The sequence below is a fragment of the Melanerpes formicivorus genome, unplaced genomic scaffold (genome assembly GCF_026170545.1).
Source record: "Melanerpes formicivorus ecotype bairdi unplaced genomic scaffold, bMelFor1.0.p_v2 SCAF_42, whole genome shotgun sequence".
NCBI lineage: Eukaryota > Metazoa > Chordata > Aves > Piciformes > Picidae > Melanerpes > Melanerpes formicivorus.
In genome coordinates this window covers 3,276,427-3,299,578 of record NW_027142394.1, presented here as the reverse complement: position 1 = coordinate 3,299,578, position 23,152 = coordinate 3,276,427, and the positions used below count along the sequence as shown (strand labels likewise).

General features: G+C 47.6%; 1 protein-coding gene across 3 annotated transcripts in view; it reads left to right on the top strand.

Moving 5' to 3' along the window:
• Positions 1 to 21,353, top strand: part of GAREM1 (GRB2 associated regulator of MAPK1 subtype 1) — a 111,851-nt gene extending 90,498 nt beyond the window's left edge. For 2 of the 3 annotated variants that reach the window (XM_068158759.1, XM_068158761.1), the window contains 3 exons: positions 5,604 to 6,782; positions 12,842 to 13,008; positions 17,204 to 21,353. In XM_068158759.1, coding sequence (XP_068014860.1) covers positions 5,604 to 6,782; positions 12,842 to 13,008; positions 17,204 to 18,116 — 2,259 coding nt within the window. In that variant the 3' untranslated portion in view covers positions 18,117 to 21,353. The remainder of the gene's footprint in view (positions 1 to 5,603; positions 6,783 to 12,841; positions 13,009 to 17,203) is intronic. The other variant, XM_068158760.1, reaches the window with a different exon arrangement.
• The last annotated feature ends 1,799 nt before the right edge of the window (positions 21,354 to 23,152 follow it).

Here is a 23,152-nt window from a genome sequence, read left to right as displayed (position 1 = left end):
GGAAATAGCAAAAATCCCAGAGGAGAGCAGAACGTTGCTTGAGTGTGGGCAAAGCAGCAGTGGGAAGTAAGTGTCAGGCAGAGTGGGACCAGAGTTGGCTCTCCTGGGTTTGTTATGCAGCTGAATGAAGGCTTCTCAGGTGCTTTCTGCCTTCCCTGTTTTCCAGATTTATGAGGAGATGCTAACAGTTCACCATTATAGCACTGTTTCTACCTCAGTCTGTGCTCTGGGCTGCCTGAACTTGGGCACTGAGATCATGTACTGGTGTCTTCTCTCTGTCATATGCCAGTGAAATGCCATGTCATGTGTGTGGGCTGGGATGTGCCACCAGCAGTTCCAAGTGTCTGGAATAGCACAGGGCTCTGCTGACCCTATCACTGAGTTCGCAGTGGGAAGTGGAGGGAGTCTGGGGCATGCTCTCAACAGGGGGGTGACAGAGCACAGCACGGCTTGCAAGGGCAAAGCCTGTTGGGTCATTGATGGAAGCTTAAAAGGTAAAGGGAACCAAATCTGGTGTGGGGTTACCCACTCTCCTTTTAGAAGTAATTTTTGATGCACACTTTCTCCCAGATCATAGAATCATTAAGGTTGGAAAAGACTTCTGAGGCCATCAAGTCCAACCATTAACCCAACACCACCATGGCCACTGAACCATGTCCTGAAGTGCCACATCTAAACATTGTTTTGAACATCACAGTGTAGTTAATGTGCTACTATTTGGCATGAAGCAAATCTCTTCTGAGGAGCTGCTGTGCTTGACTCGTTCCTGAGGTGATGGGAGCCCTCTGAGGTTCTCCAAAAGCAAGCACAAAGCCCAGTACCTGGGATGTCAGGAGCACTGCCACAGGCTGACGGGCTAGAAAGTGGCTCTGTGGAAAGTCTGAAGGGAGGGAGTTTGTAGATGACAGTGGTGATGTGGCAAAGGCAGCCAACAGCATATTGGTCTGAATTAGCAGGAGTGTAGCCAGAAAGTCAAGGATGGTGATTAATTCCCCATCATTCAGGACTTGTGATGCTACAGCTGGAGCATTGCTTCCAGTTTTGGAAATGGCTTTTTTCCAACAGCACACTAAGACAGGGAAGATGTTGACATGTGGGAGTGAGCCCAGTACACCAAGATGGTCAGGGAGCTGCAGCAAATTATGTCTTAGGAGAGGAAGGGAGAACTGGCTTTGTTCAGCCTTGAGAGGGCTGAGGGGAGATGTCTTTGCTATGAGAACCTATCTCTATCCAACGGGAGGGTGTGAAGAAGGCAGACTCCTCTGTGGTGCCCATGGGGAGGACAAGAAGCAACAGGCACAGGCTGGAACATGAGAACTTTGCTCCAATATAAGAAAAAAAATCATATTTTTTTAACATGAAGGTGATTGAACACGGAAAGAGATTGCCCAGAGAAGATGTGGATTCTCCATCTCTGGAGAAACTGAAAATTGACCTGGACATGGCCCTGGGCAGCCTGTTGTAACCACACCTGCTTTGAGGAACAAGGAGAATCATGCCCAGCCTGGGGGATTCTGCAAGTCCCCCCAATGTCCTGTGCTTTGTTGACATTTTTGTAAGTTTTGTGGCTAGTGGTAAAGTGAAATATTCAAGTGAACAAGACAGAGCAAGTTTGTTTTGCACAGCTCACTGCTACAAGGACCAAGTAAAGCTCATTTACCTGTGTAATCTGTGAACCCAAAACTGTGCATTGTTATGTGTATGATACATATTGAGATATATAAATGAGATATCTGGTATAGAATGGTTGCTAATGTCCTGGAATAGTTTTGCCTGCCATATATGCTTTATAATGCTAAATACCATGCGGTCATGAAGGAGTTAACCTAACACGAGAAGAGAGGAGTTAGTCTTCTTGACTTGAAGAACTTCAATTTTAACCTTAGCCTGCTGAAGTGTACCAGCAGCTTTCACATAGAATCACAGAATTGTTAGAATTAGAAGCAACCTCAAAGATCAGCCAGTTCCAACCCCCCTGCCACGGGCAGGGACGCCTCACACTACAGCAGGTTGCTCACAGCCACATCCTGCCTGGCTGCAAACACCTCCAGGCCTGAGACTTCCACCACCTCCCTGGGCAACCTCTTCCAGTGTCTCACCACCCTCACAGTGAAGAACTTCTTCCTAACATCCAATCTGAATCTACCCATTTCTATTTTTGTTCCATTTCCCCCAGTCCTATCACTCCCTGACACCCTAAAAAGTCCCTCCCCAGCTTTCTTGTAGCCCTCTGCAGATACTGGAAGGCCACAATTATGTCTCCTCAGAACCTTCTCTTCTCTAGACTGAACAGCCCTAGCTTCCTCAGTCTGTCCACACAGGAGAGGATCTCCAGCCCTCTGCTCATCCTCATGGCCCTTCTCTGGACACCTTCCAGCACCTCCAGATCCTTCCTGTAATAGGGGCTCCAGAACTGGATGCAATACTCCAGGTGGGGTCTCACCAGAGCAGAGTAGAGGGGGGAGAATCCCCTCCCTCAACCTGCTGGCTATGCTTCTCTTGATTGAACCCACAGCAGAGTTTAGTGGGGAAGAATAGAGCTGTGCAGAATTAAGACTTTTCATTTCCCTTTTTCAGTTTTTAATTACAATTTCGGACAGCAGCTGCTACTTTGGATTTTTGTTCAGAAGGAAAGAGTGCAGAATGTGCCAAACTGGGGCTGTGGCACGATTTCCTTTTTAGTTCCAGCACAGTAACATTGAGGCAACTATATTAGTTACATTTTTTTTAAGAAGGAAGAATGTTTTCCAGATGTTTTAATTGAGTATAATTTTGTCTTTAACCATGCCCCTTGCATCAAAAAGTCCATTTGCTATTTGACTGCTTGAAATGGGTGCCATAAATAAGCAGCTGCTTTATGAGACCTTGCTTGTGAAGCTCAGCCAGTGAGTTACCTCTGTGGTTTCACATCTGACCCACCATTTCCTTCTGCAGTGACTTGTTTGTTGTGAATCACCAGGGAGCTGCGAGTTGGCCAGGCAAGAGCTCCCACAGCCCCGTAGGCTGTGACAGCTCCCTTGGTCCGGCTGGTGTCCTGCAGGAAGTGACAGAAAGCTGTAACCACAGCATCTCCAGCTAAAATACCTGGCAGTGCAGAAGCCTTTTGTTAGGACCTAGAATCACAAGATCCTTAAGGCTGGAAAAGACCTCTCAGGTCATCAAGTTCAGCTGCCAACCTGACAGCGCCATGCCTGCTAAACTATGTCCCCAGGTGCCATGTCCATGTGTTTTTTGAACTCCAACACCTCCCTGGGCAGCCTGTTCCAATGACCACTCTGGCAGCAAAGACATTTTTCCTAATATCCCACCTAAACCTCCCATGGTGCAACTTGAGGCCATTTCCTTTCTTCCTATTGCTTGATACTAGGGAGGAGAGACCAACTCCCACTTCACTACAACCTCTTTTCAGGGAGTTACAGAGAGCAATGAGGTCTTTCCTGAGCCTCCTCCATACTAAACAACTCCAGTTCCCTGAAGGGGAAGGATCTAAAGAACAAGCCTTATGAGGAGCTATTGAGGGAACTAGGGACTTGCTGGTGCTAGAAACTCATTTTCTTACAGACCAGATCCCCGCAGAGAGAGAAGAGAGGGCTTGAACAGTACCTGCACAGAGCCCCGTGTGTGTGTCCTCAGCCCTTATCAGCTCCCTCAAAGGCAGGGTTCCATGGCCACAGCTCAAAAGCAGCACTCAGCAGCGGTTTTGAGGAGAAACCAGCAATGAGCATCCCGCCGTTGTTATCAGCAGCAAACACAAGCATTTTGCTTTCATGTCGAGGTGTTTCAAAATGTTTTCTGGCCAGCAGTGTGAACTGTGAATGAGTATTGCCTACCATAAATCCTGCTAGTTTCCTGGATTAGACCAATTAGTGTTTGTTTAGATAATTGAGGGCTTGAACGACTTCCTCTCCGGAAGCCTGCAGGCTGAAGTGCTAAGGCGGCACACCTCGGCGGGGCTGCCTCTGCCTCTGCTCTGCAAGGCTTGCAGAAGGTAATCACAGCTTGACAAACGTGGGTGAATTGCAGAACACCCTGTACAGGAGGAGGAAGCGTTGTTCACAGCCTCCCCAGTTATTAACTGGTTGGAATTACAGCCTTGATTTCATGCAGGGGCTGTTGTGTGATGGTGCTCCAGTCTGAGGCTTGGAATTTGAAGTTCGCACAGCTCTGTGAAGTTGTGTAGGGGTTGCAGGGGTGAGGAAGGGATATACAATTTTAGCAGATGCTTTCTTTTGTAGGGTTCTTTTTAGCATGTTCAGTGTTGCCAAATGAAATCGTCTGTAACAGGCCAATTACTGTTTATCTGCTGTACCTTCCTGTGTGAGTAGGTATCTGCTGCTACTGAGGAAGAGCTGGGTGGGTTCTGTTAGGTCTCTGCAGAGGACTTTCTACGTTAAACCACTCCAATATGAAGCAGAGCAGTCTTGTCTACAAAGAGCTATTCCAGTCTTAAGGAAATAACTTCAAGAACAAATGAGCCTTGGACATCTGTTTTGCCTTTTTTTTTTCCCTTCCAGTACAATTTCCATACTAGAAAAGCACGCACATGGCTGTGCATATGTTGTTTAATCTCTTAAATTGCAATTATGATCAAAAAATGAGGAAGGAAGTCTATGGCTAGGAGAGCAAAGCAGAGGGGGGAGCTAGACATATAGGACAGACTAATACTCTTGACTTTTCCTTCAGGGAATAAATGTCATCTGTCATTGTTCCTAGCCTGGAAGAGATTATATCAAAGGGATGTGCTTCACCATAATGATGACATCACTTTTTCTGCTCCTTGGGGAGCTGAAGAGGGTGAAAAAAGTTGGCTTCCCTCAAGAGCCTGGCCGATATATTCTAGCAAACAGTGAAAACAAGAGGGTGGGAAAAAGATCCCCAAGGGAATGCAGACCTGATGTGTCCCAGCTGTGTGACACAAGTGGCTACTTCAATTGCTGGGATATGTGGATTTGTCCTTTCTTTAAAAGTCCAGTGTGTTTGTTCTCATGCCTTCTTTGGCAGTTTCAGGTGGCTGGTTCCCCTCAAGTAAGGTGCAGGAATGTGCAGAACAATTAAAAAAGGTTACTTGGGATGGTGACTCCACCACCTCCCTGGGCAACCTGTTCCAGTGTTCCACTACCCTCATGTTAAAGAGATGGTTCCTAACATCCAATCTAAATCTGCTCTTTCTAGTTTGAAGCTATTGCCCCTTGTCCTATCACTACAGGCCTTTGTAAGCAGTCTCTCTCCATCCTTCTTACAAACCTCCTTCAGGTACTGGAAGGTCATTGTTAGGTCTTCCCAGAGCCTTCTCTTCTCCAGGCTGAACAGCAGTTCAGTCTCAATAGATTTTGATATCATTGTGGAGTCACCATCCCTGGAGGTATTCAAGAGGGGATTGAACATGGTACTTGGTGCCATGGTTTAGTCATGAGGTCTGTGGTGACAGGTTGGACTTGATGATCTTTGAGGTCTCTTCCAACCCTGGCGAGTCTGTGATTCTGTGTGTGATTTGAAGTATTATCCTCAGTGGGGAAAAAGCAGATATTATTATTACTATTATTATTACTACTACTACTATTATTATTATTGTTATTATTATTATTATTATTATTATTTTGCAGGTGGCTTCAGGTGAATGCAACGAAGACACTGAGGTTTACAACATTACCCTTAGCACTGGGGATGAGCTCACGCTGATGGGGCAAGCAGAAATCCTGTATGCAAAATCTTCGAAGGAGAAGTCACGCCTCAACACCATCTTCAAGAAAATCGGGAAGCTCAATTCGATCAGCAAGCTGGGCAGAGGCAAGATGCCCTGCCTCATCTGCATGAACCACAGGACCAACGAAAGCATCAGCCTCCCTTTCCAGTGTAAGGGCAAGTTCAGCACCCGCAGCCCGCTGGAGGTGCAGATGCAGGAAGGGGAGCACACGATTCGCAACATCGTGGAAAAAACCAGGCTGCCTGTGAACGTGACCGTGCCCAGCCCCACGCCACGGAACCCTTACGACCTGCACTTCATCCGCGAGGGGCACAGGTACAAGTTTGTCAACATCCAAACCAAGACTGTGGTGGTTTGCTGCGTGCTTCGCGGCAACAAAATCATCCCCATGCATTTTCCCTTGCACTTGATGCTCCCAAAATTCACCCTCCCCGACAGCCTGGTGAAGGGGGAGCTGTGGCATGAAACCCTCATCCAGCACTGGTTTAACGTTTGCCAGGAGCAGTTCGACATAGATGAGTACTCCCGCGCCGTGCGAGACGTGAAGGCCGACTGGAACGAGGAGTGCAAGAGCCCGAAGAAGAGTCGGTGCCCGGGGCACAGCCACGTGCCCAGCTCCCTCAGCTACGCACGGGACGAGCTCACCCAGTCCTTCCACCGCCTCTCCGTCTGCGTCTACGGCAACAACCTGCACGGCAACAGTGAGGTGAACCTCCACGGCTGCAGGGACCTGTGCAACGAGTGGGCCCTCTTCTCTCACGACGCTCTGCAGTACCAGGAGTCCGGCGACAGCGGCAGCGATTACCTTTTCCCCGAAGTTAGTGAGGAATCGATGTTCCTGCCTGCCAAGCCAGAACTTCCTTACGAGGAGCTGTGGTTGGACCAAGGGTCTGGGAAGGCTGGAGAGCAGCCTCTCACTCGCTCGCTGAGTGAGAAGAGCAAATGTGACAACTACAGAGGCTCTTTCCGATCAAAGTGTGGTCCCGCGTCTCTTCCCGTGCCTGCGACTGTTGGAGCAACCACGAAGTCTTCAGATGTTTCCCTACCTCCACCTCCAGTGCCTCCCAAATCAGAAGCAGTAAGTCAGGCTTATTTATGTCAATTCATTTGTGATTTTAGCTGGGCAGAGTTCTCTTGGGGACTTTGTCAGGGAAGGCTTGGGAGGGGGGACACATGGAGGGCAAGGAAACACTGAGACCCTGTGAGATGTGCAGCTTCAGCTGGTTGCCTACCAAGTGTAAGTCATGTCCTAAAAATAAGTAGCATATACTTTATATAACTGATCTAGTAGCTTTATTCTGGTACCTTCAGGTGATAGTTATTGGGGTGTTTTCTTCCCACAAGCAAGGTCTAAGAATTGGTAGGTCACTTCCTTCCCTGGCTTTCCACATCACCTCTGCACATGGCCTCCATGTTTTCTCATGCTTTCTGTGGCCACAGATTGTGGGGCTTGACCCTACTTGAAGTGCCTCAGATCACCTTAGTGTGTGTCTGTCTTCAATTAACAGGCCCTGATGATGAGGACAGTTAGAACTTTCATGGGCTTGAAGTGTTGCTTAATGAGGGATTGTCTTCTCTGTTATGAGTCCATGGCAGATTTGGGAGAACATGAAGTGTCAGTGACCTCTAGGAAACTTTATCAGGCTAGTCCTGGACTAATTGCTCTGTGCTGCTTGTTGAAAGCAAACCTGCTTAATAGGAGCTCTGCAGAGCTGACAAGTGAGCCCTTTAGAAGGACTCAGTTTTAAACAGAGCACATTTCCTGTCTTAGGGTTTCTAATGAAAACTCCTGGGAGAACTCACTTCTCCAAACCTGAAATGTCAAGGAGATGTCAGAAGCAAAAATGCAAATATGTTTGGTCAACAGGAGCTTATGTGGTCTGCATGGAAAATCCAACCATTACATGGTCCCTTAACATAGTGCTAGATGTTTGCTTTTTAAAAGGCATGAAGGGAAAAAAAGACTTCCCCCAGGAAAGAGTGGCTAGGAACCTTCAGCAAAATGTGAATGATCTGTACTTGGGTCACAGGAAACTTGACAGATATTATGATTTAATGAACTACTTTTGCAGGGGTTTGCTGCAGTTTAATAAAGAAAATACTGTTCCATTTGCAGACTAATGGCAATTTTAAGAGCATGGCTGCACAGTAAACTGAGACTAATCTAAAACCAAACTGCAGCAAACCCTGGAGATCCCATCCCCTTCCTTTGCCGTCAAACAGTCCAGCAGTGTGGGCTGCAGCCTTTCCATCATGAGCCAGGTCACTGGAAAGCTGAGTTGTGTTTCTTTGTGCTGGATTAGCCTGCAGTGGATTGCTGTGGAGATTCCCCTGGCCAGGCTGTGCAGCTGCTGGGGGGATGCAGGGAGGAGAGCTCCAGCGCAGACATGAAAGGCACAACTGCAGCCCTGTGACCGAGCCGCCAACACTTCCCAAACCCCAGCAACAGCAGCTTCAGCAAGGCAAGGGAAGGGAAGTCAGGGCATTATGTCTTGCAGCACGGTGTTTACATGTCCTGTCTCAGTGCGGGAACCCGAGAGCACTTCGCCGCTTCCGAGGTCAGGTGCGCGCCGACGCGCTGTCCAGACTCTTGGACGGGTGCCCGGCAGCACCGTATCAGGATGAGGTTCCCTGGCAGCTTACGCTGATGTAAACCGGCGTGGGGCTGGCCCCACCCTCCTCCTCCTCCTTTCCCAGCCACATGGTCCTGGCTCCTCTTTTGTGCAGGCTCTGGCACTCCTGTGCCTGGGCAGGCAGCCAGGTCCTGGATCTGGAGAATGATTAGTTTCCTGCTGATTTCTGCAAGCTGAACTGCTTCAGCACAGGGTCAAGTGAGCACCAGAGCCAGTGGTGGGGAGGGGACAGTGGGGGAGGAAGGCTGCCCATGCAGCAGACTAAGGCTGACCTCCTGGCTGGAGGCTGCCCAGTCTTCCAGGTCATGCCTGAGGTGCGATTGATGCGATGCTAGGAGAGCTGTGAAGCACCTGCGCAGCATCAGTGTGGAGCCTCACACCTGGGGAAACCGTGTGGCATAGTGACTCCCTTCTGGGGCAGCAGGGTGGTGTTTGGGGTAGATGCTTGTGTTGTCTTCTAAGGCCATTTTGGAAAGCATGCAACTTTGTTATGCCATCACTGAGGTATTGTGTGAATGCTGTCAGCAGTTTCAGCGTTGCTTTCCAGCCACGTAGGAGAAATCATTTCTGCTAACGGTATTAGCTTGCATTTAGAGGTGGGCAGGGAGTTTAACCCCACAGAAGAACAAAACAAAACCCCTGCATCTCCATAGATGATGACAATTTAGACTTGGGTGGTGTTGTGGCTTCCTGGAACAGCTTTGGTATGAGTATCAGTGACCTACTGAATTCATCAGTGGGCTGGGGCCAAGGAGGTGTTTGCACGGTTTCTGTGTAGGCTATTTATAGAATAAATACATCTCAGGAGCTGCTGCTGAACATGTGCTTTAGTCATCACTCCCTCTAGAATGATATTCCATAGCATTTTTCTATAAAGGTTGGCTGGCAATTGTATTTTTGCATGCACTGAATTTAAGATGTGTGTACAGGAGCTATTTCCAGAAGCCGTAAGGACACTTGGGTATTTCAGAAGCTCTTCTGGTTTTCTTCTCTCTGGCAGGATGAAGCATTCTGATGTAGTGTGTATTTTCTAAAACACCTTTCACAGAGTCAGTGTAGCATGGAGGCATAAGGGAGGGCAGAAGTGAGCTCTGATTTAAGGCCTGTAAATTAGAAATTGCTTCAGTCCCCAAACACTAATTTGCATAAATTGAGAGGCTGCTTTCCTGATTGATTTAAAGCATGTCCCTGATGGAGTGTGCTGGAAGTTCAGTCTCCTGCTGGCAAGAGGCACTGGACCAGTTTGAGTTATGCTCATGGTCATGCTCCTGATGGGGTGGGTTTTATTCAGGTGACCTCAGAAGTGATCACTGTGAAGGGCACCTGTGATGCCCAGATCTAGAAGTGCCACCCCAGGGCCTGGAGGGTTCTGGCAGAGCTTGGGCTGGTACCAAGGAAAAGGAGCAGAGGTCTTAAACTCCGCCTCATGCCATCAGGAAGGGGTCACCATTCCTGGGTCGTGGGAGGAGTGTTGGAGGCAGGAGGGCTCAGACAGTGATGAATCAAAGTCCTGTGGTGTGCAGTGCAGATGCCCTGTCTGTGTGTCTGGCCTCGAGTGCTGCTGGGCACAGGAGTATTGCTTACTTACAGCAGCAGCCACCAAGGTGGTCATCATGCTGCATGCTGGCTGTTCCCATCCTCTCCCATGGTTATTTTATTACTGTTCACTTGGACCTAGTGAGAGTGGCTCTCCTGAAGTTCCCCCTTGCTCTTGTCAGTTTAATCTAGAAAATCTCTATTTTTTTTCCTTCCTCTGCTGGGTTTCCCAAGGGCTCTGTGTGGCAGCTGTCTTGTGACAGGGACCAACTGGGACTGCAAACTGGTATTGTGGCCTCATTCTGATCTGCAATCTAGGTCAGCAAGGGAGCTTGGTGGAGCTTGTTACACCAGCACCTCTGAATGCCCAGGGATGAATCCCTTTAACCCCTTGACCATGTGCTGTGCTCCACGAGCTGCCCTGAGTGGCCTTTCTCACTTGCCCCTGTACACGGCACTGGTTACGCCACACCTTGTGTCCAGTTCTGCGCCCCTCAGTTTAGGAAGGAGGTTGACTTGCTGGAAGGTGTCCATAGAAGGGCAACAAAGTTGGGGAGGGGTCTGGAGCACAGCCCTGTAAGGAGAGGCTGAGAGAGCTGGGATTGCTTAGCCTGGAGAAGAGGAGGCTCAGGGGAGACCTTATTGCTGTCTACAAGTACCTGAAGGGAGGTTGTAGACAGGTGGGGGCTGGTCTCTTCTCCCAGGCAAGCAGCACCAGAGCAAGAGGACACAGTCTCAAACTGCCCCAGGGGAGGTTTTGGCTGGAGATTAGGAAGACATTCTACACAGAGAGAGTGATTGCCCATTGGAATGTGCTGCCCAGGGAGGTGGTGGAGTCCCCATCATTGGAGGTGTTTCGGAGGAGACTTGATAGGGTGCTTGGTTGCATGGTTTAGTTGATTAGGTGGTGTTGGATGATAAGTTGGATGCAATGATCTCAAAGGTCTCTTCCAACCTGGTTTATTCTATTCTATTCAAAATGGGTATCTGTTCAATGACACACAGGATTCACTTTGCCTAGCCTGACTTGGGTGGGGAGGGGGGAAATAATTAAATCCTTAGGCATCCTTGGGGCACAACACTGAAATGGCCGAAGGTTTTCATGCCTGAGTTCAATAACAAACATGAATAAAATTGATTATATATTTTTTTTCTTGAAAGAGCAAATAAGAACCCTTAGAGCAAGATTTATTTCAGTGTTTGATGCTGTTGGGCATTTCCTGTAATTTTGACTTGTTTTGAATTAAGGGGGGGGGGGGGGGGAAATGTGCTGCAGTGTCCTAGTCCCCATTTTTCCATTTCACAAAAGTACTAAATGGTTTCTTGTGTTTTGAAAGCACTGAAGTTGAATTGCAAAAGGTTCCACATTTATTTTGGTTTTAAATAAATTAAGTCACTTTAATTGCTAATTATGTGTTGCAGAGCTGCTAAGATAACTTTTAGCTCTGCAGTGTTGTTAGATTTTAAATATAACTTCCAAACACAAAGAGAATTTCCCTTTTCTGCTATAGCTAAGACTGTGTCAGACAAGGAGAGCATAGAGAGGTCTCCTCTTGCCCAGGGGGAGAGCAACAAAGTTGGTGAGGGGTTTGGAACACAAGCCCTATGAGGAAAGACTGAGGGAGCTGGGGTTGCTCAGCCTGGAGAAGAGGAGACTCAGGGGTGACCTTATCACTCTCTATAACCACCTGAAGGGAGATTGTAGACAGGCAGACGATGGTCTCTTCTCCCAGGCAGCCAGTACCAGAACAAGAGGACACAGTCTCAGGCTGCACCAGGGGAAGTTCAGGCTGGAGGTCAGGAGGAAGTTTTACACAGAGAGAGTGATTGCCCATTGGAATGGACTGCCCAAGGAGGTGGTGGAGTCACCATCACTGGAGGTGTTCAGGAGGAGACTTGATGGGGTGCTTGGTGCCATGGGTTAGCTGTTTGGGTGGGTTGGATCGGTTGATGGGTTGGACACGATGATCTTGAAGGTCTCTTCCAACCTGGTTTGGTTTATTCTAAATAAAGGTTTATTCTAAATAAAGTTTATTCTAAACAAAGGTGGTGAGTCCTTTAAAATCCTCACTGGCAGCCTGGTTCTCAGTGGCCTTGCTTGCCTCCAGCTCTCCTTAATAAAGCTACTATCTCAAATATGTACTGATGAGATTAAGGTCTTAATTCCATCATTGTTTCTATGGGGATAGATCCTGGTATTTCACTCCTACCTGGGCAGACCAAAGTCAATTTCAGATAAGCAGTGCTACTACAGTCATGTGTTCTAGGCTGCAAAGATGGCTGCTTGCAAACACCAGAGCTCTTGGCCAGGTGTGCTATTTGAACAGGCTCTTCCTACCTTTCAACTTGTACCTTTTGTGGTCAGCCTTCTCCGGGATGCTTTGGCAGCTCCAGAAGGACTGAAGCTCCAGGTTTGAATCCCCACATCTGGTAAACATGTGCTGTTCCCGGGGGAGGAAGGCTGGGAATTATCCTAGAGCTGGATGGCTGAGTATCACTGGTGAAGTAAGTCAGGAAACATCAAAGTCTGCTGAGATCTTCTCATTACGTAAGCTTGGTTTATTGCATCTAAACAAACAGCACTAATGAAGCTCAAGCCCTAATGAATTGCCCCTTACAAAATGTAAAGTGATCTGGCCCAGCCTGCCACATTTTGCATGTTACTGGAAGGTTCTTGTACATCATGGGATTGCTGCTGCTTTTCAAAGGAGTGGATATTAAGCTGCTCAAAAGGAGCCTAAAGAAAGTTGCTGGTAGCTCTACTGGTAGCAGGGCTTTCTTTTGGATCTCTTTATGACAGCCACATACTGTTGCAAATGTATATACTTAGCATCACGTTTCTCTTCTCCTCCCTTTTTAATTATTTCCTTCCACAGAATAAGGCAGAACCAGATGTGTTTCATCTGGCTGAGAGTGCTGTCGCCCAGATTTTCTCACTGCTCACTTTGTATGTCCTTCTTTTGTACAGGTAAAAGAGGAATGCAGGCTCCTGAATGCTCCTCCTGTCCCACCACGGAGTTCCAAGCCGTCCTCCACCAGTCCTTCCATCCCTCCTCGCACAGTCAAACCTGCACGCCAGCAGACCCGCTCTCCTAGCCCTACTCTGTCCTACTACTCTTCAGGACTGCACAACATGTATGTGTTTGAGCTGGGAGAACCCCTTCTAGCACCTTCTGAGAAAGTTAAATTTAGCAGTGTCCTCTTTGAAGGCACTTGTGTATGAGGACCTAGTACTGTGTCAGAGCTGGCTGACTCTTTGTGAAATGGGCTTAACCTGTCAAGTTATTTTTAAAGGTTTGAGAGGAAGCACAGCTCCAGCAGAAATTGAGTTGTAGGAGACAGAGCAATTTCTGTTAAACTATGTGCACATACTGCTGCAGGTAATCTCACTGTCAGATGTCACTGGCTGGCTGAATGGCAAATCCCATACAGTTCTGTTTAATTCCTGAAAGGCTGGAATCTTCAAACCATAACATCTCAAAGCCATTTTTCAGGCAGGATTTCAGTGCTACAGGCATGCAGTGCAGCCATCTCCTACAAGTGTGGACACAAAAGGGACATGGTAATCCAGAAATGTGTTGTGCCAACTATATGGCAACCTACAGGGTGGGAGCATGATGGAGAGCAGAGAGGCCAGCGAACACCATTGAGTGCAAAGTGAAGTATAGCAAATGGGACCAAACAGCTTCAGGATCAAACTTACTCTCAAGCTGTGCCAGGGAAAGTTTAGGTTCGAGGTGAGGATGAAGTTCTTCACAGAGAGAGCTGTTAGCCATTGGAATGTGCTGCCCAGGGAGGTGGTGGAGTCACCATCCCTGGAGGTGTTCAAGAGGGGATTGGACGTGGCACTTGGTGTCATCGTTTAGTAGTCATGAGGTCTTGGGTGATAGGTTGGACTTGATGATCTTTGAGGTCTTTTCCAACCTTGTTGATTCTATGATTCTATTCAGGACAAGAGGAAACAGCCTCAAGTTGAGCCAAGGGAGGTTCAGGTTGGATATTGGGAAATACCTATTCACAGAAAGGGTTACCAGGCATTGGAACAGGCTGCCCAGGGAGTCACCATCCCTGGAGGTATTTAAAAGCTGTGTGGACAGGGTGCTAGGGAAATGGGTTTGTGGTGGTAGCCTAGCAGTAGTGGTGGGATTGTGAGCTCTAGGTGAGGGGTTAGACTTGATGATCTCAAAGATCTCTTCCAACTTCAACAGTTCAATGATTCTGTGATACTTCAGCACAAGTGCAAACTACAAGCTGGAAAACCCATTCAGGCCAGTCAAAAGCTGTCAGTAAAGCATGAATGATGTGACTGCATACCTTTTCCTAGCAGTGCAGTGCTCTTCCCTGAGCTGTAGAAAGTGTACACACCTTCTGAACTCTCACCTACTTTTCACCTTGAGTGTCTTCTTGCTGTTATTTTTGGTGTCTCTTCAAGGACGGGGTACAACCTGCCCACGTATTGCAAACTGATCTGAAGCACCACTGAAATCACTTCAGCCTGGATGCAACTGCTATAATAACTTGTGCTGGAAAGGTCTTTCCGAGCCAAGCTGCATATCTGCAGCTTAGTGTTGTGTATCTGGCAATAATCACTCTAGATCAAGGCTGCTTGTTTGCTTTTTATGAAGCCTGTTGGGTAATCCGTCAAGGTCTTCTCCACAGGAGGCTGAGCATGAGACCTCCCAGCATTTGGGGCCCAGCAACTGCTGCTTTCTCTTTGTAGCTAAGAATGCATTCTGCCTCCCAAGGAACCAGGAAATCAATGAGCAGTGAAGTTTCTCAGGAGTGCAGGTGGTTTTATTTGCCTTGAGCTTCACAATATTTGCATGAAATTCATCTCCTGGCAGCTCCATTTTGGTAGAATTGACCCTAGAGCTGCAGAGGAAGCTGCTAGAAAGTTGGCAAGGTGTGGAGCAACCAGATTCCTGGTGAAACTTGCTCTTCAACCCTTGCCATTTTTATCAATGATCTTATTTTCTGGATCATGAGGGGTTGCAGCCAATATTTTCAGCACAAATCAACTGACTATGATTTCTCCTTATCTGTCTGTAGAAATGCCTGACTTCAGCTTTATTTGAGGTGTCTCTTGCACGCTTTGGCACCAAATCCCCATGAGTTAACTTTAGTGGGGAGTGGATAAGGAAGCACTTTGAAAATGTTAATCAAGTTTTCAATAATTCTGTTCAGCTTTTAAATCATTCAACTAATTTCCCAGTGGTATAGATTAGAGCTGCTTTATGTATCTGTGCTTTGTGTTTGAGCTGGACAAGTCCAGGCTGGCTTCCTCTCTGACTCCCTGCAAGCACATAGGGAGCTAACTTTGTGTCAAACCACTCCAAACTGTGCTGTTTCTGTTGGAAGCTGCTGCCCTCCTTGAGTAGTTCACAGACCAACTACCGAGGTTCCTTCTTGAGGAGATAGCTTCAGGAGAGAGAAGTGAGTGATTAAAACAGAACTAAGCAGGTTGGAAAAGACCTTCGGGATCATCAAGTCCAACCTATCACCCAACACCATCTGATCAACCAAACCATGGCACCAAGCACCCCATCCAGTCTCTTCCTAAACACCTCCAGTGGTGGTGACTCCACCACCTCCCTATGTTAGTTTCTATCTGCTGTGTTAAGGGCTTTATAAGTCTGATAACTGTTTGTCTGGTGTCCTGTCTTAATTGGCCAGAAGTCTATAGATCAACCCAGTCTTTCACACTTTCTTCTAGAAAGTGGCATAAAAGTGGCAAACATTTAGTTTTGGTAACAGATTGCATGTTTTTGGCATCTGTGTCTCTTGGGGAACACCTGGATATAAACTATCAGTTCCCTTGGAGAGGCTGAGCTTGGTTTGCCACCTGGAAGTACGTCAGGATAACTCTCAAATTGCGCCAGGGGAGGTTTAGGCTTGAGGTGAGGAGAAAGTTCTTCACAGAGGCAGTTGTTAGCCATTGGAATGTGCTGCCCGGGGAGATGGTGGAGTCACCATCCCTGGAGGTGTTCAAGAGGGGATTGGACATGGCACTTGGTGCCATGGTTTAGTAGTCATGAGGTGTTGGGTGACAGATTGGACTTGATGATCTCTGAGGTCTTTTCCAACCTTATTGATTCTATGATTCTGTGATTCTCTAGGTGCCTTTGAAAAGCAAGTGTTTCTCCTCATTGTTTTGTAAGGGTCTGGATACATAAACAAATCACTGTGGGCTAAGCTTAAAGATATTTCAACCTAGTATCAACTAATAGTATCACAGTATCACTTAGGTTGGAAAGGACCTCGAGGATCATCGAGTCCAACCTATCAACACAGACCCCATGCCTAGACCATGGCACCAAGTGCCACGTCCAATCTCCCCTTGAACGCCTCCAGGGTCGATGCCTCAACCACCTCCCTGGGCAACCCGTTCCAATGACGAATGACTCGCTCGGTGAAGAACTTCCTCCTCACCTCGAGCCTAAACCTCCCCTGGCGCAGCTTGAGACTGTGTCCTCTTGTTCTGGTGCTGGTTGCCTGGGAGAAGGCCTCAAGTTGCACCATGGGAGGTTTAGGTTAGATATTAGGAACAATTTCTTTGCTGCAAGAGTGGTCAGGCATTGGAACAGGCTGCCCAGGGAGGTGGTGGAGTCACCATCTCTGGAGGAGTTCAAAAGATGTGTGTAAACATGGCACTTTGGGACGTGGTTTAGTGGGCATGGTGGTGTTGGGTTGATGGTTGGACCATCTTAGTGGTCTTTTCCAACTGAAACAATTCTCTGATTGTGTATACACCTAGGTCTGTTTGTCCTTCCCGGTGGAACTCTTCCTTTGGCAGTAAGCATTCACTCATTCTGTGTTATTTCAGTGTTCACTGGTGCAGTGTCTTACATCAGCCAAGCTCCTGTCTGGTGCAATGGTTGCCTGCCCCTGTTGTAAGCTTTTTCACACCACGACACATCTGTGGTATATAAATACAAAATACAGGCTCAGAACATCTTCTAGAATGTGTGAAGCTGTTCCTGTTCCACGGCGGTGTCCCTCAGGAATTTGACAGAGGAAAGGCTGAGCATTCAGGAGATGACACAGAACTGAATTGAGACATCCACTTTTTTTACAGGCTTGAAAAAAACAGACATGAGGCTTTGGGGTATATCAGCATCTTGTCAAGCTTGTAGGAGGAGTAAAATGTCAATGTAATATTCAAATGTGTTGTTAATTCAAATCTGAAAAATACTGCCAGAGGGGGAAAAAAGAGTCTGTCCTTGTGACAGCCACCCTCTGACTCTGTCAGATGATGTATTAATTTATTCAAATGCCAGAGTTTGGGAGGGTTCTTTGTACTAACAACATCCTTTCTGCTTTGCTCCTCAAGCAGTGTCACGGAGAGCGACAGCCCCGACCCAGCTGACAGCACACCTGTGTCCTGCTACCCTTGCAACATGATGAAACCCGAGTCCAAAGAGCCCGAGAGCACCATGCCTTTGGGAAGCCCCTCAAGTGAAGCTCTGCCTTCCAGGTTATCTTGGCCAAACCACTTGTCAGGAACTGCTGAAGGCCTGAACAGGAGTGACTTCCTGCTCGATCCAAGCAGGAGCTACAGTTACCCCAGGCAGAAGACTCCAGGTACGCCAAAGAGAAACTGTCCAGCACCTTTGACTTTTGACTTCGATGGGTGTGAGCTGCCGGCAGGGTACTCCCCGCTGACCCCGGCAGAGTTCACAAACACCATCTCCAGCTGTCCAAAGTCAGCAAGTTACTCTCTAGACTGCACTGATGAAAAAACTCTTGGAGTCAGCAGCACGAAGCAGAGCCATTCGTGTCCTGCCTTACCTCCTCGGGCGCCGAAGTCAGCCGAAGAGAAGACAGTTACAGACACGAGTCCCTTGCCGCTGAAAATAGATGGTGCTGAGGAGGAGTCAAAGACTAGTTCTCCAGACCTCCTGGAAGATCAGTGTCTCATGAAAAAGGGCATGCAGGATGCATTCTCTGTGTCTTATCCTTTCTCATCTCCCCTCCACCTCCAGTTAGCACCGAGGTCTTGCGGGGATGGCTCTCCCTGGCAGCCACCCACGGACCTTTCAGGACTCTCGATAGAGGAAGTGTCTAAGTCTCTGAGGTTTATTGGTCTGTCAGAAGATGTCATATCATTTTTTGTTACAGAGAAGATTGATGGCAATTTACTGGTTCAGCTTACAGAAGAAATCCTGTCAGAAGACTTTAAGCTAAGCAAACTGCAGGTGAAGAAAATCCTGCAGTTCATTAATGGCTGGCGGCCCAAGATGTGATGCCAACTGCTTATTGGTGGAACTGTACGAGATGTGCTCGGTGCACTTCAGCTAATCCATCACTTCCTGGTTTTTGCACTAAAAGCCCTTCCTGTAAATAGTAGTAGAAAAAATCCTTACTATGCAGATAAACATTTTTGAGTGGTGAATGGATATTCTTCTTGTTATTTTGGTTTTGTATGTCGACAGTAAAAGGTAGAGAATCCGCAGAGGTGTGCCTTGCGCATCCCTGAACGTTCAACAGCTGCTAAAAACTGGACACTAAGGGAACTTTTACTCTCTGTTAAGACTGAGACTTGTATTTATTACTGAGCAATTTGATGCTGAAAGACACACACCAACCCAGTTTACAGTTTTGTGCTAACTGCAAAGCAAAAAACCAACAACGTGTATTTCTTACGGGATTATTTCTGTTCAGATAATGGTTGGCAACATGCTGTGACTCCCTTCTTTCTACTAACACAAGCATGTTCAGACAGACAAAAACATGTCATTTTGACACTACATCTGAGAGTGTTCAGAATTGCTGTGAAGTGCCACTAACACACTCTTCTGGCAGCATATTTTTGTTAACAGTATCTTCCTGACTACCTGTAACGCGGCGATGTTCGCCACGCTACTTTGAGCAAAAAGAGTTAAATGTCTTTAAAACAAGAGTCTTGCCTAGCTCATTGCCTAGAGGGGAGGGAGAAGGGGCGTTTTCCTACTGAGCCACCCTGCCCTAGCCAATTAAAAGTTTATGACCTGTAGGTTTCAAAAGTTGCTTTTGTAGTCGGGTGGCTGGAGCAAGGAATGTGACTTCTGGTTGTGCGGCTTTGTCATGGGAAAGGCAATTCAGTGCACAGGCTCTTCTCTCAGCAGATCCTGCTAGCACAGCCCTTGCTGTAGCCTTGCTCTGTGTCTGGTCTGGCAAAGTTAATGTTGGGGGGGAAATGTCAACCCAGCACATTGGCAAAAGACAACCCCTCATGTCTCTTCTGCTGCTGTTACAGTCACCTGAAAACATGCTCTGTGTGCTCTCCTGTTCCTGCTGTCAGATTGGGGATTGGACTTGGCACTTGGTGCCATGGTTCAGTCATAAGATCTGTGGTGACAGGCTGGATTTGATGATTTTTGAGGTCTCTTCCAACCTTGGTGATTCTGTGATCTGTGTGGGAAGGTGGTAGGGCTCCTGTAGGATGCCTTTGAAATAAAGCATTAGTGAGGTGGGAAGGAACACAAGCAGCAGATGGCACACTGGTGAGGAGGGGCCAAGTGAGGCTTTGGGCCATGCTACAGGAAATGCTTGTGGTGTTTAAGCTCACCTGTCTGGTTTGGAGTGAGCCAGGAGAGGGTGTGTGGCAGTGAAAGGGACTGCAGTATCATCAGTTAGTGTGCTAGATCAGTTGCCCAGCTGCAAAAACTCAGGCAGTAGATGTGACAAGGAAGGAGCAATCAAAAGGGAGCAAAGAGGTGAGAAGGAGGCATTAGGCTGCCCATGGAGACCTTTCTAACTTAACTGTTCAGAAAGTTAGAAATAGGATTAACCTTTGAAAGTCAATTGTGAGGACTTCCAAAGTGTGTCTAAATAACCCCAGGTCCCTCTGCCTTTGTGGTACTGAATGCAAGGATTTGTGGAGGTCTTCAAGGAGAGCCTGTGGTGTCCATCAGCGAGTGTGCTACCCCAGGATCCTCCAGTGGCCAGAGCCAGGGATGCCAGGGCAGCTTCAGAATCCCCTGCTGCTGAGCAGAGTCCTAGCCAAGGTAACACCATCACCTGCCTTCCTTGGCTTTTGAAGGGTGAAGAATCTCTCCATTGTAGGGCCCATGGTGGGAGCATCAAGAGAAAATACAGAGCAGGGTCAGGAATGCCTGTGCTCTCAACCAGACTGATTCAGTAAAAGAATTTATTTACAATGGAGTTTTCTATTGCCTGGGCAAATTTCATGTCATTGCCTTCAGCAGTGAGAGCTGGATTCTGGCATGAGAGGTTTTCTGGAGGTGGCCATGGAATTGGCCAGGGGAGGAAACTTGAGGGGAAGCTCTGGTTTCCTTTAAGCACTCGTGCCTAGGATTAAGGTTCTTTGTATTGCTGCCTGGCTGGCTGACCAGAGCTGTGTTGCAACCAGCTCCGAGTGCATGTTTGCCTCCTTGCTGTGTCATAAAAATCCCCTACAGCTGGAAATTTAGAAACACAAAACGTTTGGTCTTTCCAAAATTAGAAGGAAAAGGCATTTTGAAGTGTTCCTTGCAGCTAGAAGCTACACTTGGAAGAGATATTTTTTTCCAATGCAACCATTTTTCTTGCCATTTCAATGGGTTTTGTTCCACAGCAGCTTCAAGAGAAGGAGCAATGCTCTCTCAAACCCCACTGTGTTTCAGACCTGTCTGTGAATACTTGAAGTGTTTTCTCCTGTGCTTTCTTCTTGGATCAACTTCTTCAGTGTCTCCCCACTACATAAAGCATGCTGCCTGGCAAGGTGCCTTGCCTGCTACACAGGTCAGCAAGTCCTGCCTGTGGGCCAGGTAATGAGGGGAGCACCAGACTGCTGAAAAGGTGACCACCAGCTGTAGGCATAGCCTGGCCCTCCTGGCTCCTCTTTTTGATGCTCTGGAATTGCAGCTTTCCCATGTCCGAGCAGAGGGTATGAATGAAATCTTAAAAGTGAGAGATCATCCTTTGTGTTCTCCGTATTAAGGGCAACAGGGCAGTAGGGAAATGCAGACCCCTTGTGAAGACCTAGCAATAAATGACTCTTTGTTTGTTACATCCTAAGCTCCAAATAGTCCAGGAGTTCTTCAGGCTTTACCGTTTCTGTGCACAGCCACCCAACTGTCAGCGTGGAAATCTGCAGAGTGATTCTCTTCGACTTGGACAATCTTCTGAATTGTATCGAAACTATCTGTTAGTTCTTAGCTCTTTAGTTTCACTTCGGGTAGGTCAAAAACAAAGTAACATTGGGAGTGGGGATGGGGGAGTAGGGGAGGGGAATAAAAGAGGGGGGAAAAAAAAGGGGGGAAGGGAGGGGGGGAAAAGAAAGCCCCAAAACGTTGGCTTAGTACATTTCCGTTACAAAACGAAGCATGGTTTGTGTGGAACCCTGTGCTGGTTTGGGCTTTTGTGTAAAAAGGCTGAAGGCAGATGATGATTATTTAAACCAGGTGCAAATGAATATCCCTGTAATGTACATGAACAAAATTTAAACAGTGTATTGTAAGTATATAAACTGTATATTAAAGACACTATTTTCATGATAATTCCAAAGGCCTGCAGGGTCTTGTTGCGCTGATTCGGTTGGGCTCGCGGCCTCACGGGGACGTTGTCAAGGCTTGGAAGGGACCTCCAGAGACCTTTGAGTCCAGCCCTGCCAGAGCAGGACCGTAGAATCCAGCACAGGTCGCACAGGAATGCATCCAGATGGCTCTTGAAAGTCTCCAGAGAAGGAGACTCCACCACCTCTCTGGAGAGCCTGTTCCAGTGCTCTGTGACCCTCACAGTGGAGACGTTCCTCCTCGTGTTGAGGTGCAACCTCCTGTGCTGTAGTTTATGTCCATTTCTCCTTGTCCTATTGCAGGGAGCAACTGAGCAGAGCCTGTCCCCTCCCTCTTGACCCCCAGCCCTCAGATATCTATAAACATGTATCAAATCCCCTCTCAGTCTTCTCCAGACTACAGAGCCCCAGGGCTCTCAGCCTCTCCTCACAGGGCATGTTGCAGGTATTGGATGCAGTGGTCGGGTTTCACTTTGGTGATTTCCCGGATTTATCTCCTCCCTCATCTCGGTATAATTCACCAATAAGCACTTCTCAAACAGTGAATTCACCAAGTGAGAGTGGGATAATTGAGAGGAGCAATCAGGCTTTTGCATTCAACCTCTCAAGACACATTACTTCTCCCTGCCTTGTAATTTCACTTCATCCCCTTCAGCAGGAGAATCGAGCTGTGTTCCCCAAAGAATCTGTTGCCAGACAGCTCTCCTGTCTCCAACAGACATTCACCTAAAACATGATTTTTTTCCCCAGCCCTCCTTTTCCCTATTAGCTTTGGTTTAGCAAAATTTATTCCATCATCATTTGGATGTGCTCTCAAGCACAAGTGTTTCTGCTCTGCAAAATGTCTCTGAAGAGTGTATTGAGTGGGGAGAAGATTGGAGACAAAGCAATGTTGTGCTCTAGGTCACCTCTCTGTGTGCCCTCCAGTACTGGCAATGAAGGGAAGGGTCAGCTCTAAAACCCTCCATGCCTACAAGCAACCATGCAGGTAAGTTGCTGTTGAGCCAAATTCCCCTTGAGCTGGAGCTTTGTTGGCACAGAAATTGTGGAGGGTTTTATGGATGGAGGGACCCATTGAGAGACATAGAGCAGGGCAGAATCTGCCACAGTGGTTGCCACTGGATTTGAGACAGATGATGTTTGCTTGCCTCCAAGCCTCACATATGGGAGAGGGGAAAAGCATGTCTGGGGTCAGGATGTGCATCAGAGGTTGGGTGTGACATGGAGAGAAGCAGGTTTGCTTTCACCAATTGAGAAAAATCTCCTTTGCAGGGCTCATTTGTGCTGAAAGAGAGGGAAAATAGTTAGTGCTTTGATGCTCTGGTCAGTTGCTTCCAGGCTGAGTGAAAGGGTCTGTGGGTAAGTATTTAAGAAGGGAAGGGCTGGGCTATAGCCCAAGTGAGAATGTGGCCATCTCCCTGTCAGGGTAGTGCTGCTCTAAGGCAGGCATTTTCTGTTCAGGTGCATTGCAGGAGTCACTGAGCCTGACCAATGTCCTGTCTGACTCTTGTCACCATGGCTACCTGCAAGTAAGAGTAAGATGGGAGAGACCTGAAGACGCAGCTCTCTTCTCTTTGGGAAGTAAAAGCTCAATCCTTAGAGATGTTCTGCTCATCTTGGTGTGATACATTCACTAATTTGGCCCCTGTGGATCTGGTGGGGGTGTATGTGCCTGTTCTCCATTTGCTGGGGCTCCTGTCCTTGTGTGAAGTTGCTGTGGGATTTGGGACCCAGAGTGCCTGGTGTCCTGTTGGTTGTCCGGTTGTTGGTGACTAATGGCGGAAG